Source organism: Leptosomus discolor, chromosome 2 (genome assembly GCF_034619465.1).
Source record: "Leptosomus discolor isolate bLepDis1 chromosome 2, bLepDis1.hap2, whole genome shotgun sequence".
Classification (NCBI taxonomy): domain Eukaryota; kingdom Metazoa; phylum Chordata; class Aves; order Leptosomiformes; family Leptosomidae; genus Leptosomus; species Leptosomus discolor.
The window spans coordinates 44666789-44685100 of NC_141392.1; the positions used below are offsets into that span (position 1 = coordinate 44666789).

The window sequence follows — 18312 nt, forward strand, 5'->3', positions numbered from 1 at the left end:
TTTAGTTGCTCTTCACACAGGGTTATGTGGTTCTGGGATAGTGAAATTTGGGAACAGCCTCCTCACAGAAGTGATGGGGAGAAGAATAATAAAGTCCATCCCAAGTGTGAGTTGTGTCAGTTTATTAACAGCAGAATATAAGGGAGGTGCCAGTGACTGCAGGGTATTAAATTCAGAGATCAAAGAGATCCTTGTTGTGTGCATTTCAAGGTTTTAGACAGGTGGCTTTGACTGCGGAGTTTCTTGATATTAGTTAGAGGCAGCAGCGAGTTGGGCAACAAAGGCCATGTCTGTGGTAAATAGCTATATAGAAGGATCATGAGAGCTTGTCTTGAAGTCCCACATAAGGCATCTGTATAGGTCAGGATCTAGCTCAGGTTTGCAAAGGCGTTTGAGCTTTGAAAGATTGCAGTCATGCTCTTAATAAGATTTACAGAATCACTTGCATAACTTCATTGTCTTAGTTCCATTACCTGCCAAAGCAGATAGCTAACTCAGTTGGGTAGCTGCATAGGCAGTTTCATAAATCCCATAAGGCACTTGAAAGTATTTTTAATTTGTCCCTGTAAGCTGTTCTGTAAAACTGAGCACACATGCTTTTCTTTTTATATAAAGGCTTCTGTCTTTTTCCTCTTGCATGTGTGCACCCATAAACAAAAAAAATCATTAGATCTTTCAGAAATTTCCTCATCAGAATGCTTTACAGTCAAAAGTGCTATTTTACTAAATGGAAGTGTTTATGAAATTATTCTATCTCATTTGAAAAATCTTAATATTTTTATCTAAATACAAGATGCACCAGTGCTGTGTTTGTAGGATGTGAATATGTTTCTAAAACATATTAATGAGAAACACGGACCTGAAAAAGTTATTGGCGTTTTTTGGCAAACTTAAGAAATGGAAGAGTTTTCACTAAAATTTTTATTAGCAGAGGAAAAAAAAGATTGTTCAACAAATGACATGTAAAATATAAAAGGTATCCTACTTCATTACTTAAATTCTTCTGAAGGAGAATGCAGAGTGGAGTAGTTTCACTAAGATGAAATCGGTTTTACATGTCAAAATTTCATGAGTTTGTCTAGTAGAACAAAATGAACCCTTAATATCTAAAAATACCTTGTGTTACATTGCCACATGCCCATTTTGGTGAATGGCTGCCTAGCTTGGTCTGTCAGTGGCAGGCACAAGAAGGCTTTGGCTCTTTGTTTGTTTGTTTGTTTATAAAACCTTGAAAAAAGAAAATGTAACGTCCATCCCGTGATTGTGACTTTCAGGAGGTGATGCAACTGTCCCAGTGATCTTTCTCCTAGAAGATGTCTGCTGTGGGTCTCCCACCCATCCTGTCCCCAATAATCCACCTCACGCAAAGGGTGTAAATGACAGTGAAATACATCACTAACGCTCACAGCAATTCCTCTTTCTTGTGTTGCCTGTTCCCCAGATGTGGGAACTGGAGTATTTGTTGTGCTCTGCGAAGCTCATTCAGCTTGAGCGTACCCCAAGTGGTGTGACAGCTGTGCAGCCAGTGTCCTTCCAAATGCATTGCTGCTGCACTGCTTTGCTCCTGTTGATCCAATTGTAGGCGAGATTTCCTTTCCAGGATTCTGTATCATTCACCACTACCACCTGGAAAATAAGGAAGATAGTATTTTCTCACATTTTGCAGGCTGCTCAGACAGCCTTTGAAAGCTGCTTCCTCAGTCCTAACTGACATTACTGTTGCTAGCATGGTAAAACTGATTTATTTAGAGTAGAATAGAATAGACTAAATCAGTTGGAAGGAACCTACAATGATCATCTCATCCAACTGCCCGACCACTTCAGGGCTGACCAAAAGTTAAAGCATATTGTTAAGGGCGTTGTCCAAATGCCTCTGAAACACTGACAGGCTTGGAGCACTGACCACCTCTCTAGGAAGCCTGTTCTGGTGTTTGACCACCCTCTCAGTAAAGAAATGCTTCCTAATGTCCAGTCTAAACCTTCCCTGGCGCAGCTTTGAACCATTCCCATGCGTCTTATCACTGGATACCAGGGAGAAGAGCTCAGCACCTCCCTCTCCACTTCCCCGCCTCAGGAAGCTGTAGAGAGCAATGAAGTCACCCCTCAGCCTCCTTTGCTTCAAACTAGTCAAGCCTGAAGTCCTTAGCCGCTCCTCATAGGACATTTCTTCCAGTCCTTCCACCAGCTTTGTTGCTCCCCTCTGGATTCATTCAAGGACCTTCATGTCCTTCTTAAATTGTGGTGCCCAGAACTGCAGACGGTACTGCAGGTAGGCAGCACCGATGCTGAATACAGCAGGATAATCACCTCTTCTGACTGTCTGTTTATGCCATGTTCGATGCACCCCAGGGTGCGTGTTGCCCTCTCGGCTTCCAGGACACAATGCTGACTCATATTGAACCTGCTGCTGACCAGCACCCCCAGATTCCTTTCTGCAGGCCTGCTCTCCAGCCACTCCTCTCCCCATTTGTACTTGAGCCCAGTGTTACTCCATCCTAGGTGCAGAATCTGGCATTGTGACTTGTTAAATTTCATCCCATTAATCATTGCCTAGTGCTCCAATCTATCTAGATCCCTCTGCAAGGCCACCTGTCCCTCAAGAGAGTCAACAGTATCTCCCAGTTTGGTATCATCAGCCACCTTTGCTAATGGTGCATTCAAGTCCTGCATCCAGATAGTTGATATATCAATATACAGAACTGGCCTTAGAGTTGAGCCCTGAGGAACACTGCTGGTGACTGGTCACCTGCCAGTCGTAGCCATGATCACTACAACCCTTTGAGCTCTGCCCTTCAGCCAGTTCTTCACCCAGCACACTGTGAACTACTTTAGAAATAAGAGTTAAATATACACTGTAAACCTAATTGAGCATGTCAGTGTTCTGCTTGGAACTGAAAGGTGTGTGGAGCTAAACCTCTGGACTTCTAGTCATCAACTCTGTCTTATGCAACTGTCTTCAAATAATTGCCATGCAAAGATACAACCTGAGTTCTGTAATTCAAGAGAGAAGACAAGAATGTAACATCACCATAAAATAGACTTTGGTCTGGAGTGTACATCAGGATGTAAATCATTAAGCAATTGTTTAGATGCAATATTTACTCGTTTCTTTTCCTAAGGCACAGCTTGTGTTTAAGATAAATGAACTGACGTTTAAAACAGCCAGAAAGTAATATTTTAATAATTTTTTTTTTAAAAGTCAGTTTTTTATCTTTCTAACTCTCCTTTGAGTTTTTTTCATGGACATGTGTCCTACTTTAAAAAAAAAAAAGGCATTAGTAAAATAGAAACTGATAAAATAGCTACGATGCATCAGTGTGACTTGATTTATATTCCATGGATGTGAGGTGCAATATAAGCCCACTAGTTCCCTGCAATCTGCGACCTTGTTAACTGATTGATCCGAAAAGAGAGTACAGATCAGTTAATAGCAATGTGAATATATGAGCTTGGCTGACAGCCAAACAAATAGGGACACTGTTTCAAATCAGTAAGTAGACTCAAAAAAAGAAGTTATCTTTTATACTCACTTAAATTACACTTTACAAATAAGAACAGTTTCACAGCAGCTTTAAGCAAGGCAGACTTGCATCCTTGTCACTTTGCTCCTGGCTTTTCACACCCAAGGAATCTTTTGACCCCCCCCAGCATTTAAAATGTCTTATTTACCCTTAAGCTTGCTACCAGGAGAACTATTAAGATTTTTAAGTGTCTGTTATTCTCCTTGGCCCACAGCCCCGCAGCAGTGTTTTGTAGGATTACTGTGAATCAATCATATGAGAGATGGATATTAAAGAGTAAGATTAGGATCCTTCCAAACATTAGTTCCTTTGAATCATCATTTCAAAGTGCTGCGTGGCGGACCGGAAACTGCTGCTGAGTGTCACCCCCGACAGGAGGGACACTGATTTGCTGTCAAGTGGTTCAAATCGACAAAAAAAAATTGAATTGTATTGGTGCAAGAAGTCGATCTCCATGCCTCACACTGCACCTAGGAGGTGCTCTGCTATTTTTTTTTTTACTTCCCAGGATGCAATTAAAAACTAATTTTATATTTCATAAAGAAAAAAAAAAAAGTGAAGCTGTCTGAAGCAAACACTCATTACGATAAAAGTAATATAATTTTCTATTTCTATTGAAAAGAAAGGTTCATACAGATTGAGGTTTTTTTTTCTCCACAGAAAATGACGACTTCTACAGTTAGTGTGTTTTGAAAGGTCTAGAAGGTTAGATTTTCAAAAGCATAAATGATTGCTGGGGTTAGTCTTAACTGCTTTTTGTGCCTTTTGAAAGTCTCCTCTGGAGAAGATAAAATGCCTTGTAACATTTTTATTATTAATTAGTATGTATAAGTCATTAAAATATTTTGTTTAACTCCTGACCCTCTCTCCAGTTTAATGTAGTGCATGCAGGAGAATGAATATGAAATTCAAATACTTTTTTTTTTTTTTTCCAGGGGCACAATAAAATAATAACCTACAGCAGACCTGTATATTTTTGTATATTGTGTGGCCTTATTTTGCTGCTAGATGCTGGATCTAAAGACGCAAATCCTCCAGTTTATACAATGTATGGCTTGAAGCTCTTTTCGCCTAGATCTCTCCAGTCAGCCAGAGACCACATAATAGGTGAGTAAATACTTTTTGTGGGACTGTAAAAATGAATTAAGCATTAGCGAGGGAAGTCTGTGTTTTCCCATGTTGGCAATCAAACGCATGTTATGGAGGCACAACTCTAAGTCAAATTGATAGAAACATTTGGAATGACTTAAGACAGGGGGCAGGGGGCAGCTGGCAAGCTTTCCTCGTGTAAAAGGAGTTCTTAATGAAATGAGGCTCATAGAAACGTCTCTATAGAAAACTAACAGTCACTGATGTTATTAGCAAAAGACATCATCTGTGAAATGCAGTTAATCTTTGTAAGGGCTTGTCTGTGCAAAGCAGTTACTGCAGAATAAGCTGAGTTTTAAATTTAATGCCTGGAAGCTAATCCATGCCAAGTCCTCAGGTGGACGTTCTTCCACTCATGAAGAACATGCTTTTCCTTGGTTGAGTTTAATCTCGCTGTCCATGTGATGATTTAGTGTGGAGCAGCCACTTCACAAGTATCTCTTCCAAACTGTTTCCTTCTGGAATCATGTCCTGAGGTGGCTGAGGACACTCAGTTATTGCCCTGAAATGGGACTGATGAACCTTTGGCACTAATTCGGAGTGGCCACAGCTGGAAATATGCAGTTCTGTCAGGACGCTTCTTCCTGTTACACACTTACAGTCTGTAACTGATGCCGCCCAAACTGTGTCACAGATATGGGTGCTGAACTGGACTCAGGTCAAGTAGTGCAATGCTGTTAGGTGTGAAGTAGAAAAGTTAAAGTTTACTGTAAAAGTTGTGAAAAATTCCCAAGAGCTGGACGTGTCATAATGTACCAAAGACAACCCATGGATTTGTGAATTTAGAACTAGGTAAACCTACAGTAGTAGAGGAAAAAACTTTGTAATACAGAGTTTATGACCTTTGAGGTCTTTGTTTACCTGTGACTGTTGTACTTGTGTTTTGCTATATTCAAGTCAGGCTTCTACTGCCTGAAAAGTATACTATTTTTAGGAAAGCCTTCTGGTCCTTTATATGGGTTCATTGACTCCCAGTCCTTCTCACCAGAAACAGGGGAAAAATGAAGACCTGCATCTCACTTATTTTCATTAGCTCCTTTCATTACTTTCCTTTGGTCTCATTAAAGTTTCTTCTTACATCTTATTTTCTCTGCCTGTCAAAGGTGAACAGTAAAAGTGCTGATAAATAATTCAATAAGAATCTTAAATGACGCTTGGGATAGAGATAAATGAAAAAGCTATAGCAACCAGTATAAGAAAACAAAGTGTGGTTATAAATGTGCTAATTTTGGTTGGCCTCAAAAGAAATGGTAGAGCAGGTTCTTGAAACAGCCTGGAGAGGGTGGGGAAGAGAGGAAATACAGGCTCATCTCCCCAGCTGGCATCTGTTTAACACAAAAGGGAGAAGGAACCATTTCCCTTTGCTTGTCCCCCATTCTTATTTTGCCGAGGTACATTTGTTCAAGTGATATTTGGTGCCATGCTTGGACTATTCCTTGCCTTGGCTCTGTGGGAGTCCCAACTGCTGGCTGCTGTGAATTCTTGCAGCAAGTGTTCACGGTGCAGCCACTTCCTGTAAGCCATGGTGGTCTGGCATCCTCCAGCATCTTGCTGCACTTTGAGTATGGATTCCCTTAGGCACTGAAGGTATAGGAGGATTTCTTTTGGACAGTAAAATCAGGAGGGAAGCTGGCCCCACTGAATACCAATGAAGTGTTGCTATTGTTTTGTGGTTTTGCCTATTTGCTAAGTATTTTTGATATCTCTTTATTGTTTTGTCATCTTATGGTGACTTTTTAATTTATATTTTATTCATAGTTTATTGTAGTATTCAGAGTTGATATGTTGGGAAATGAAGGGGTTTTTGACTATATGTTACAAATACCAAGGAAAGGAAAAGTCTTCTATTTCAGGTGTTTACTACAGTAAGAAGCTAAAGGGATGGAAATCCTAGAAAGGCTTTACCAGGGAACTAGTGTGATGCTGCATAGCATACTATGACAAAAGTCTTGGAACAAGGTTATAAAAGAAAATCAGTGGAAATTTGTTAGATATGTAACTTAATCACTTAAGAAATGTGGCTTTTAACAGGTCCATTTCTTTGCAAGCAGTCTATTTAGGATCTGATTGTGTTTTATTTTAAATTGATGGTGGTTCTGCTATTGATATATATTAGTTGGGGGATGATGGCTTTAATTCTAGCCATGGTTTTCATCTTGAATTTCATATTTCAATTGACCTTTTTGCTAGATTAACATACATAGTACAAGTAAGGGCACAGACAGAGCCAGCCTCAGTCACTAGGTGCTACAGGTGCGGTTAGTGACAAAAGTAGTTACTTGTATGATAGTATGTGTGATAGTTTTTGTGTTGAAGCTTTTGAATCATCAGAGTGAAATTATTTGTCAGACACCTCAGAAGAGTAAGTATCAGGTTATCAGGTGGTGGCAGAATTTTGTGATAGCAAGTCCTCTGCCTGCTACTTTCAGCGATGACTGAGCTTCTGTCAGAGGGAGAAAGCTTCTGAGCATGTTATCCTCTGCAATATTCAGGAAGGGGAGAACAAAAAGACTATTTCTAATTGCAATAACACACACCCCACCCCTCCCCCATGAAAAAGTATGTATTATTACATGCCGAAAGGACTAGTAGTCAGATACATCACTTTTTAAAAAGTAAAAATGTTCTAAACTTCTAAAACATTTGCAGTGGCATTGCCACTGGGTTACCATTCTACATTTTTCAAAAGACCCAAAGTTTCCAAAGTCAAAACTTGTGTTGCCCTCCTACACTTATCTGGTAGCTACTCGTTTAGAGGAAACCTCCAAACTCAGTATTAAATGCCAGCAGCTCACATAAGCATCTATTAGTGGTCCAGCTCTTAAAGGTGGTGTTCTGTATGGAAATGTGTGATGGTTAAAGAAATTCTCCCTGGAATTCATAATGCAATTCCAACTGATTAATCAGTTACTTTTATTGTCTCCTTCTCATAAGGGAAACTAATGTTCCTAAATTCAATCCTTTTGTAACTGACAGCTGTTTGTTTTCCTCTCTGGAATGCTGCTTTGTGCAGGATAAGATAAACAAAACTACCTTAGCTAAAGAAGTCGTTAGAATTATTCAAGGTATTAATAGAGACAAGGTGAAGCAAGGACATTGCTGTAGTCAGCCAACTTTTCCTTTCTTGTTTACATTCTTCCCTATATATTTTGGTGTACTGACACGAGAATGTCTCTGGCCTTGTCCTTCCTTCCCCTGCTCTTATTCAGCTTTTTCCTGAGGTTGCTACAGTAAAGGCAGTTGTTTGGATTGTGAGTCCGTAGTCTAAGATGAATTCTAGCATCTCTGTAAGTCCTTTTCCCAAAGAACAAGATCTCCGTGAGTTTCAGCAGTGAGTTTTTGAGATAATTGATCCTGTGGCAAGTCCACGTGGCCTGCTGGGTGGTTTGTGTCATGCCATTGTCTGTCTTCAAGAGTGGTCAGTGCTTGGCTTGGTATGGCTTGGTGGAATATCTAAAAGAAAAGAAGATTAGCAAAGTGGCATTTGCACGTAAAAGATTGAGAAGACAGTGCTTCCTCTTGTTCTTGCTTATGTATAATTTGTGCTAGTGGCAGGAAGTCCTGAAGAAGGGTCCATTGTGAATGCAAGTATACTTAAGTGAGCCCTGTCTGTGTTTAACACTTGAGTATGTATTTTTTTTTTTCTTCTGTGTTTGACTTCCTCAGAAAGATTTACAATATTAGATAGCAGTAGTGCATAATAGGATGGAGATAAAAGCTGTCAAATCAAACTCTGTGTATTGTTTTATTTTAGCACAAGATGCATTAACAAGAGGAGCTGGGAGTAAAATGTGAAATCAGCATTCAACAAACCACAAATCCTATTGTTACCTTCTTAAAATTTTACTGGGTGGGAAGGGGAATAAGTTGTAGTAGTGATTTGTTTAAATTGCTTTTTATGAGAATGAATAGGAGGAAACTGCAGTTTTCCTAGCATGTAAACTAACAAATACATACTTCTTCATGAGGAAGGATGGCTGACATACATCTCTTCTCCTTCACCATGCAGAACATTCTGGTACTAGTACAATGAAGCAGTAAGAATATGATTAAACATGTGCGTGTATCCTTGAAAGCTGACAATACTGGATACTTGGGTCAAATGTGTGTTTAGATGCTTTGTTAGACAACTGTGCTTAGCATTTTCTAGGGTGGAGGTAAGAGTAAACGGATGAGAAGGGAGGAGTGGCTGGAAGTAAGCAGAACATAAGACTAGCATCACAGTTAAGTAAGAGTTAAGACTCCTGTTTTTCTTTGACTGTAAGGCAGCCATTTAAATTAGCATTTCTGTTTAGAAAGACCCTATATAAAGACGTCAGACTGGGTTTTGCCACTGATTTTCTTTACCGTTTTTAATGTTTTTTCACTGCTGCAAAGTTAAGGTCCGTCCTGCTGGAAGCTGGGGAAATATTCTGGGAAAGTTTCACTATAGGTTTGTCCCATTTTTATGTGCTGCTTGAAGTGTCTGCTGTTGATTTCGGGCGGAGGTAGGATACTGTGATAGCCAAGATGCTTAGGATCTTAGCCATTAAATTTTTGTTTGTTTGTTTGTTTATATTGAATTGTTATACCTGCACTTGAACCATCTTAGATTCAATGACAAAGTTCCAAAGTCTGCAAATTAAAATTTCTGTACTTTAAATAGGACACATATAACTTTGAAAGTATTTGAGAAGCTGTAAGGAGGCCACGTAATGCTATTTTTTCTGCCACTACTATTATCCAAAATTAAGCTTAAAGTTAACCTCTGAGCTTTAGTTTCTTACATGTAAAATAGCATAATTTATTTTTAAGGCATGAGAAAGTGTAATTGTTGCTGCTAAGGTTAAGGTATGCTCACTTGAGTAATCTTCAGAATTTATTGCAACAACTGCTTATTCTGGTATGATGGACGTTTCTCTATTCTCCATACATTGTGATGTATGACTGTGTTCTAACATTTTTTTTTTCCCCTGTAGTTTTTTTGTATTGCTTTCCTGCAATTTCTCTTCTTGGTCTTTTCCCTCAAATCAACACCTTCTGTATATATCTTTTGGAGCAAATAGACATGTTGCTTTTTGGCGGTTCTGGTAAGTAGCCAGTTGCAGCCTGAGCTGTCCCTTTCTGGGGTTATAACCTTAGAGTATAGTATAGCATGTTTTAAAGCACAGTACACGTTGAAGCTTATATCAAACAGCTAATGGTATTCATATGGCAGTGGGGTGAATACTAATAAGACCCCCTCAATTAGATTTCTTTTTTCTTTTGAAAAGTTGTGTACAAGTTGTACTATAGGCTGCAGAATATGGTTGACATCAAAGAGCTCTTTCCTGGCATGTCTAATGTGAATCTTTGCTATATTTATTAAAAAAAAAAAATCCATTAAAACTCCATTTAAAAAATAAAATTAAAAAATTATGTTTGCATTGTTCCATGGTAAGGCATGTTCATAAGATATTGGTTGTGTGATTTTTTTGGGGGTGTTATTTCAGTCACAGATTAAACAAGGCTCGTGAGAGAAGATGCATCTTTTTTTTTTTTTATTGGTAGTGGTGTTTTGTAGTTTGTGTTTTTTTTTCATTATAGCTTAAATAACAGAGGAGATTGGGATGCATCTACACTGTCATCTTGGTTTGAATCAGAAACAAACTTCTTTCTTCTTTCCACTTACCATGTGTTGTTTTGCATCATGGAATGATTCCATTTGGATGAAGCTTAAAAGAAAGGTGCACTGTAAGGGTGCACCTATCGCACTCCAAACAGTAATGAGCCTATAGTCTGTGGGACCAGACTAGAGATAATCTGCAGTAAGACATCTCAAACATGTCTATCATGGATATGACATCCTTGGCACTTTTCATTCCACAGACCCACACTTACTGCATCATTCTTCTTGCTACTGTAGACGTAGCCTTTGGCAAGTGGTTAAAACTAGTACAGATGATACAGATGTTCTTTGCTTTTTGTCTCGTAAATTCCATAGCAGACCTGCAGGAAGTAATGTGTTGGATAAAGTCTTCATCCTAACAATAGCTATGATTCTGGTGTATGTTGAACACTAATTAGAGCACAGTTTTGCAGCCCATATGTCTCCATTGTTGAGACTGCTGACCACCTAATTTTGCCCTGGCTGCTTTTCCTACCCTGCTTCTGGAAGCTCTCAAAGGATGTGATAGCAAGCAATCAGCTGGCATCCTTCTCTCTCCCTTTAAGTTCATTCATGTTTTTTAATATGGTAAAAATCATGATTGTCCAAGCAAGTGAGGATGATTTTGGAAGATACCAGAGCCTATGTCTCAGGAACAAAGGGAAGGAGGAAAAGTCCACGTGGAGTTTGACTAGAAAATTGCCAGTTTTGTAGACTACTTCATTCCCCATTTGTGGCTACATCAAGAGGCATACTGATATTTCGGCAAAAGAGCGTTCACTACAAAAAGCAATAGTGTGGGACGTCAGGTGAATGGAAAAGACATGGAATACAGTGGCATCAGGCTTTCAGTCTTAGCTGTAAACAGTTTTGTGAGCTTATTTGGGGCATTGAAGGTATTCTGTCAACAACCAGCTTTGTGATATCTGATTTTAATATCTGTACCTCTTGTAGTGCAAGAGTTGTTTAATTTTTTTGATTGCACATTCTCATTTAGGAAGAAATTAACTAACAGGTAATGTCTGTATTTCAGCTGCTGCTGGGTTTGTATCTGCACTATACAGCATTTCCCGAAGCTTTGTGGTTCTGATTGTCCTATACGCTTTCTGCTTCAGTGCAGTGAAGGTAAGCCAGAAAAACAACACTGGAAAAATTCAAAATTTCAAGCTCAAAATTCATATAATCTAGGGAGACCAGCGTTATTTGGCGCTACATTGTCACTGTTGTTTATCAAGATAAGTTTTACAAGCCCTGCTTCAGGTTCTGCCTATTAGCTACACTGAAATTTATTGAAACTGTGGTAGAAATACTGGAGTAAATGGGTATCTAATACTCTTACATGTATTAGTCTGAAATGATCCATTAATTTTCCCTACAAACACTAACAGGAGCCTTGGCTTAAAAAGCTGCAACTCCTATTGACCTGTGTAAGCCAGGTTGCATTTGGTCAAAATTCCTCGTAAGGTCCGTATTTCCGAAGGAAAAAACATTAAGGATTTTGTTGCTCGTAACAGTATGCCTAAGAACTTAAGTGTCCAACTTGAGCAGACCAGTGGACCATCTAACTCATTAATGTGCCTGGATCTACACGGAAATGCAATTTAGGAATTTAATGCAAGCCAGATGACTGTTTGCCACACTTTTCCCTAATATTCCACCAGTATCTAAAATTGTTGGATTAGGGACGTTGGAGAGTGTGTCCCTGCTTATTTCATTTGGTATCTGTCAACTTGTTGTCTATGAATTTGTGGAGTTCCTTCCTGAATGTGCTGGTCCTGTCTGTCTTCACAACTTTCTGCTGACAAATTCCAGATATTCACAGTACTCTGTGCAAAGTAGTGCTGCCCTTCATTGATTTTAAACTGATCTGCTAATTTTGCCAAGTCTTCCCTATGCCTAGTATTGCAGGATTTTTGGAAGAACTGTTCTGCATTCACGGTATCCACTGCCTTCACAGTTTTGTAGGCATCAGTCAGATCCCCCTGCAGCTGCCATCTCCTTAAACTGAAGAGTCCCTGCCTTTCTAGTGTCTCCTTGTAAAGCAGTTGCTCTCTCAGGAGTAGCTAAGTTAGTCACCCTGCTGTGACCTTCAGATGCGGAGAGTAAGTTCCATGTGGCGCTCAGCATGCGGGTGTGCCACAGCTCTATATGCTGGCAAGATGACTGACTGCCTTGTTCTCAGTACCCTTCCTCTGATGCCCAATATTGGGGTTTTTGGCAGATGCTGCATTTTGAGCCATATTCAATTAAAAGCATTTCTTTTTTTTGTGCTTAAATACAGATGTCCTCTGTATTTTTTTTATTTATTTAAAAAATAGCAGTGAAATTTTGCTGCCTTCGAGTCTGTTGTAAAATTCCCAGTGACCACAGCAAGACCAGAATTTCATCTTAGACTTGTGATAAAATTTATCCTTTAAGGAACAGTCTTTTGACAGTGTTTCATTACAGGTTAGATGCTGTCAGTGCCCAAGCAGGGGTGGACCAGGATGTGCAGTGATTTCCAAGCTGCTCTTGACATTTTGCAGGCATACGTGAGAGGATGCTTTGTGGTGCTACACATGCATAGCACATACAGAGATCCCAATATGAGGCTCTACAACAGCCAAGGATGTATCATGTCAACGCCCAGGCTGGCAATTTACACAGATGAGAGGGGCAATCAGATGTTTCTTTAAGGGAATTCTTTAACAATTTTCCACTTAAAATTTTGAATAGGAGCCTTAACTCAAATAAGGTCAATTACAGTGCCTTAATGGTCTCTCATAGACAATAAATGCTGCCTGTGCATGTGTTCTTAACTGCTCCCAATAGTAAGGTAAAAAGTGTTAAGCCACCATGTTATCTTGCCACTGGGTCGCTCGAGTCCATACACAGTAAATTACGGCAACTCAGCTGCTGAGCAATGCTGTGTTAAAACACTTTAAATTGAATGTCTTTGAACATGTGGTGTACTCCCAGGGAATCTCCTGTTGCCAGGCTCACCCAGTATATCAGTTATACTGGTTTGACACGACCAGCTGTGTGATGCTAGAAAGCTTAACTGCTTTTAGTGCAGTTTCCTGGAGTAACTAGTGTTCCTGCTACTGTTTTCTGGCTATATTAATGATTTGGAAACTGGCAGCTGGTATGGAGAAGGTGACTCTCTGTAAGGATGAACAGAATGAGAAAAATCTGTAACGGGACAGAAACGTATGAGAAAAATGGGAAGAGCTATATGGAAGGCAGAGATTGAGTTAAACCGCTGTTCAACAGGCAAATATCTGGAGATTTTTTTTTTTTTCCCCCCTCTAAGGCTAGCAGAGGGTGATTCACTAGTTGAGGGTAGGGAAGTTGGCTGATGGATACTTTAAAAAATAGTTTTGTAAACACTATTAAAGAAAAGCCTCTTAAAATATTCTATGGACTCCTTTCTCAGCATAATAATTTATATTGCAGCATGCAGGTGGCTTTTTAGATAAGCCATCTCCTCATGGATTACACTTCAAACTGCTTAGAAATGTGCTTTTAATGCTACCTTAAAGTTGTAGAATGCTGTGAAAGATTTACAAGATATCTGTTGTAAATTACCAATATTAAGTGCAGACTTCCTGTTCACAGAGAAATTACCGTTAATTTGAATTTTTATGGCACTGTTCTTGTGAAGGCACTTCTGAGGAAGTTAATATAAAGGATGTAAAAATGATTCTACTTGCTTCAGCTCATAATCTATCTACTGGGGTGCTTGAGATTTCATACATTTTTTTTGGTAGTAGTTATGAAATAAGCACTTGTATTAACTCTCCTTGTTCTTTAATCAGGTCCAGAGTTTTTTTCCTTGTGGGCTGTTGTCTGTAACATTGCAAGAGAAATGACTGTTTGGTGGAGGAGGAGTAGGAATTGGCTTAAATGTAAGAGAAGAATCTGATCCACTGTGAAAAGTGGTCTAATTCCCTGTAAGAAACTAGAATTGTTTTGATATGTGGTGACCAACAACTTCTGACCTTAATCAAATGAAGATTTGGAGTTTTGGTGCACTGGAAATTGCAGAGTTTAACCCAAAACTGAGGAAATGCTAATGTCTGTTTCATTGAGGTGTTTGCACAATGGTGAGAAATGCATTGTTTTCTTTAAGATAGAAATGGACTCTCTTCCACACTTGTACTTTACAGCTAGTCTTTATTTTTTATTTTTTAAACTCTCTTCGCTTTTAGTCAGTTTGGCAAAACCAACAGAGGAAAATTTTCAATATTTATGGAGGTCAAAAAAATCATCAAAATCAAGAACATTCAGGGCAGGGAAACATGATAAGCTCTCTCTGGCACAGGATTTCTGGGTTGCAAAGCTTATTTCTTGGCTGAAATGTAGCATCCCTAAATGTAAACTGCTTACTGGCAGAACATCTTATAGCTCAGCAGGTGTAACTAGCAAAGTTCTATTTCCTGAAATAAATTGCAGAGAGAATGTATCTCTAAGTGGCTGTGTGCTTTTTACTTGTGAAGATTCCTCACATCAAATGCCCAGGCAGAAGACTCATTCCAGCGGTATTAGGCTTGAGCTTCTCCTTCCTTAAGTGGTCCTTGTGTTCTAATTATTATCTTGCAGGGTGGAATAAACTAACCTCATTTCTCTGTGTACGTTAATTATTCCAAAAGGAAAGATATTATTCTTGAAGAAGTTTTTTAGAAGAATAATTAATTTACCATTTGATTTTATTTTTTATTAAAATAAGTAAACAGTGTTCACTTTATAATAGATCTATGTTCTTAAGTGAGTTTTCTTGTTCATATTTAGAACAGATACTATATATACATATGTACAATAGTTTGATTTAGTTGCAGTCAAATTTTGAAATTATTTTAGAATAGCAAATTCGCAGCAATTAATTCACTGCTCTAGATCTCCATATTTTGAAAAAGTAAATAGCAAGAATTGAGCAATTGTTTTGAACTAAGTCCACAAAAACAGCGTTAACTACTCAAGTTAGCTTTCAACATGCGAATATAAGCTCTGAGAATTGAGACAAATAGGCCTATGCTGAAATCCTGTGCCTTGTCCAGACTGATTCTGCTGTTGAATTGTTTTGTACAAAACCATCTGAGTCTCTATGAAGAAGTAGCTGCGGTATAGATGTATCATTAGTTTAACTTCATAATTGTCATTAATTTTTGTTCAGAGAAGTTGCCTGAGGAAAACTATTATACAGTATTCTTGGTTGAGAGTTCATCCTGTGATCTGCACACAAAATTCAGCGTGCCTAATGAGTTCCTCTGGCCCTGCCACTCTTTCTGAATGACGTTGTGGCATCTTTGCCGTGGTATGACCAGAAATATTTCTCTCTCATGGCTAAAATGCACGTATCGCCTAAAAGAGGATGGACAGGTCTCTAGTCTTGTGCTAACAGTGAATGTGCAGGTTGGATCTTGTGGCAGGCTGCTTATGTGTCCATCACAGGAGTTGATCAGAAGCATATGATGTGTTTTGGGGAGTGGCTGCATTTGTTTACCTGGAGGACGCAGGGTGTTTGTGACCAAACATGCACTTTCCACACATCTAAAATAAGGGACAGTCTGTTACGAGGCCAGGCACAAACTCATTGTGCGATGAGTAGACCCATGTTTGAGTTGTGTGACTCGGACTCTTGGAGGAGGAAAAGGGACGTGTTGTTTGGAGGTGACTGAGAAGCAAAGGGGTCTACCTCGTGTGGCTAAGCGATCAGCTCCCCTCCTCAGGATGTTCCTCAGTAGCTTTGCCCTTGCTTGATGTTTGTGTGGAGAGGAATCTGGGGGTCTGCTGTTTGTCAGGATGTCTTCTGGTGGTGCTAGTGCTGGACTGATTAGTTTTCTTTTTGTTTAAAGCTGACAAATTAAAGAAGAAAAAAGAAAACCCAAAATTGTTCACAGTGGGAAATACAGAGTATTACATCTAAAATCATAACAGATAATTTCTCCAGAAAACCCCAAAACACAAAATAGCTGGAATTCCGGGTCTCCATCCGTGTGTCTGTCCTTCAGCCTTGAGGACTGATGGACAGTTCATCATTGTTGTCAGCCAAAGCAGTGTATTGCGAGCAGAGCAGGTTTTCAAGTCACTACCTGACACAGCTGGTGAACACCGTTGTTCCCTCTGGTGATGATGCAAAGTCACCTACATACGTTTTTGGTTTACAGTGATGTTATCCCAGTGATGCAAAGGTGGTTTGATTACACCGTTCGGGTGCTGTAAAGCATCTCTTCATACATCTTATCCCATGACACATCCCTGTCATGAGTGATATGACACCAGCTGCTTACCCAGCCTTACATACAACAGTACTATGGACTTGATTTCAGACAAGAGAGAAGATAAATGTCTTGGCTTCTGAAGTGCAAAGACCTGAGTTTCTCCTGCTTGCTCTGAGATTTTATCTCCCAGTCCTCATCATCACTCCTTATTTCAGTTCTTTCCAGGTCCTCTATGAACTTTCATTTACTTTTGTTTAATAAAAAGCTCCATATCCTTAACATGGTTTTATCACCTCTTTTGGTCATTCTCTGGATTGTTACATCTAATAGCAGCAATTTTTCAGCTGTCTACTTTTTTGAAGCTATTGGGTAACCAAGCTTAGTTTAAAGTTATCTGTATTCACTTCAGCCTGGCTTTATTTCTGATCTCAGCTTCAGTCCTGTAATCGTAAACAGAAATTGGCAGCTCTAACAGCTACCTTAACTTTGATATATGAAAGGGTTATCTCTTTTTCCTGGAGGAGGTGTTTTCATTTCCAGATTGGAGACACGGGAACTTCTGTGCCATCTTTTTCACTTGACTGGAGTTGCCTGATGTGCTGATTTTTGTCTCCCACTCCATCTGTTTTGTGGTCTGTGCCCAAATATTTAACAGATTTTTTATTTTTTTTTTTTAAGGTATGCCCTCCTACTTTTTCCACAAATATTCAGTCTGGAATTAGCCATCTTGATATCAGTCTTTAACATTCCAGAGCATCAGTGTTTTGCTGTGGGGCAGAAGAGCTCATCCCTGGAGGCTTCTGGAATCAGTCGCTCCTCTTCTGCCTTCTGTTCCAATCAGCTCATTTTAAGTTTTTGAAACTTGTCTGGAATCGGTTAATTATTTGTCATGTAGCTTTTTTGTTTAGTGGTTGTTATTTTTTTAAACTGCTTAAGGAACTTGCGGTTTGTCTTAATCAGCCTGGAAAAATTTCAGATTTTAGACTTGGGTCAGAAAAATTAAACAGATGTGAATGTGTTCATATGTGGCACAGCTGCCTCCTGGAGCTCTGTGTAAGTGCATAATTTTTTTAAAGTTATGTAGTTTCCATTACCTTGTACCTGAAGAAAGTATTTTCTAGTAACTTATTTATCACTTTAATGGACAGTTACTAAAAATCCTGTGTGTATTTTAAACCATTCTCAGCTCACACTGGTATAGTTTGGTTTGTTATTTAATGAGTTTTAAACTCATTAATCAGAATAACAATGTTTCTTGATTCCTGTCTTCAATAACGCAGGCTTCATCTGTGTACTAATAATTTTGAAATATGTGTCTTAGGGTTTTATAATGGGAAAGAATTGCAAGCGTATGTCTCTCTCAATCTGCTAAGACTGCCCAAATAAATTCCTGAACAGCACTGAATGGGCCCATGTGTATAGACAGAACTCCTGATGTGTAAGTGACCACAAATAGAAGTATAGGATTATTAGAGAGCTTTGTTTCTACCGTATAAAATACTTCCAGACCTGTTAGAGGTTTTAAAGACAAGGCTCATCAATTTTATGTACTTTCCAATTTAGAAACCCCTGAGGTTCAAGCAAGAGCTGTTAGGACTGTTAATTTTGGAGAGAATTGTCAGATATCACACGTTTCAGTGAGTAATGTTTGCAGCCATAGTCAGACTTGCACTTTAGACATAACTTCAGTAGTTACACTCTGAGTTTTCTGTGTGTAATAAGAACTTATTGTCCAGATATAACAGAAAAAGTAAATTGTGCCTGCACAATCCTATATGGCCCAGGGTTACTCTTACAGAAGTATGACAGTGTATAG

The 18312-nt window shown here is 39.0% G+C and overlaps 1 protein-coding gene across 1 annotated transcript in view; it reads left to right on the forward strand.

Moving 5' to 3' along the window:
- PCNX2 (pecanex 2) overlaps window positions 1-18312 on the forward strand; it is a 156482-nt gene that overhangs the window by 44184 nt on the left and 93986 nt on the right. Inside the window, exons 13-15 of the mRNA XM_086460994.1 lie at window positions 4457-4628; window positions 9629-9739; window positions 11330-11421. Coding sequence (XP_086317120.1) covers window positions 4457-4628; window positions 9629-9739; window positions 11330-11421 — 375 coding nt within the window. The remainder of the gene's footprint in view (window positions 1-4456; window positions 4629-9628; window positions 9740-11329; window positions 11422-18312) is intronic.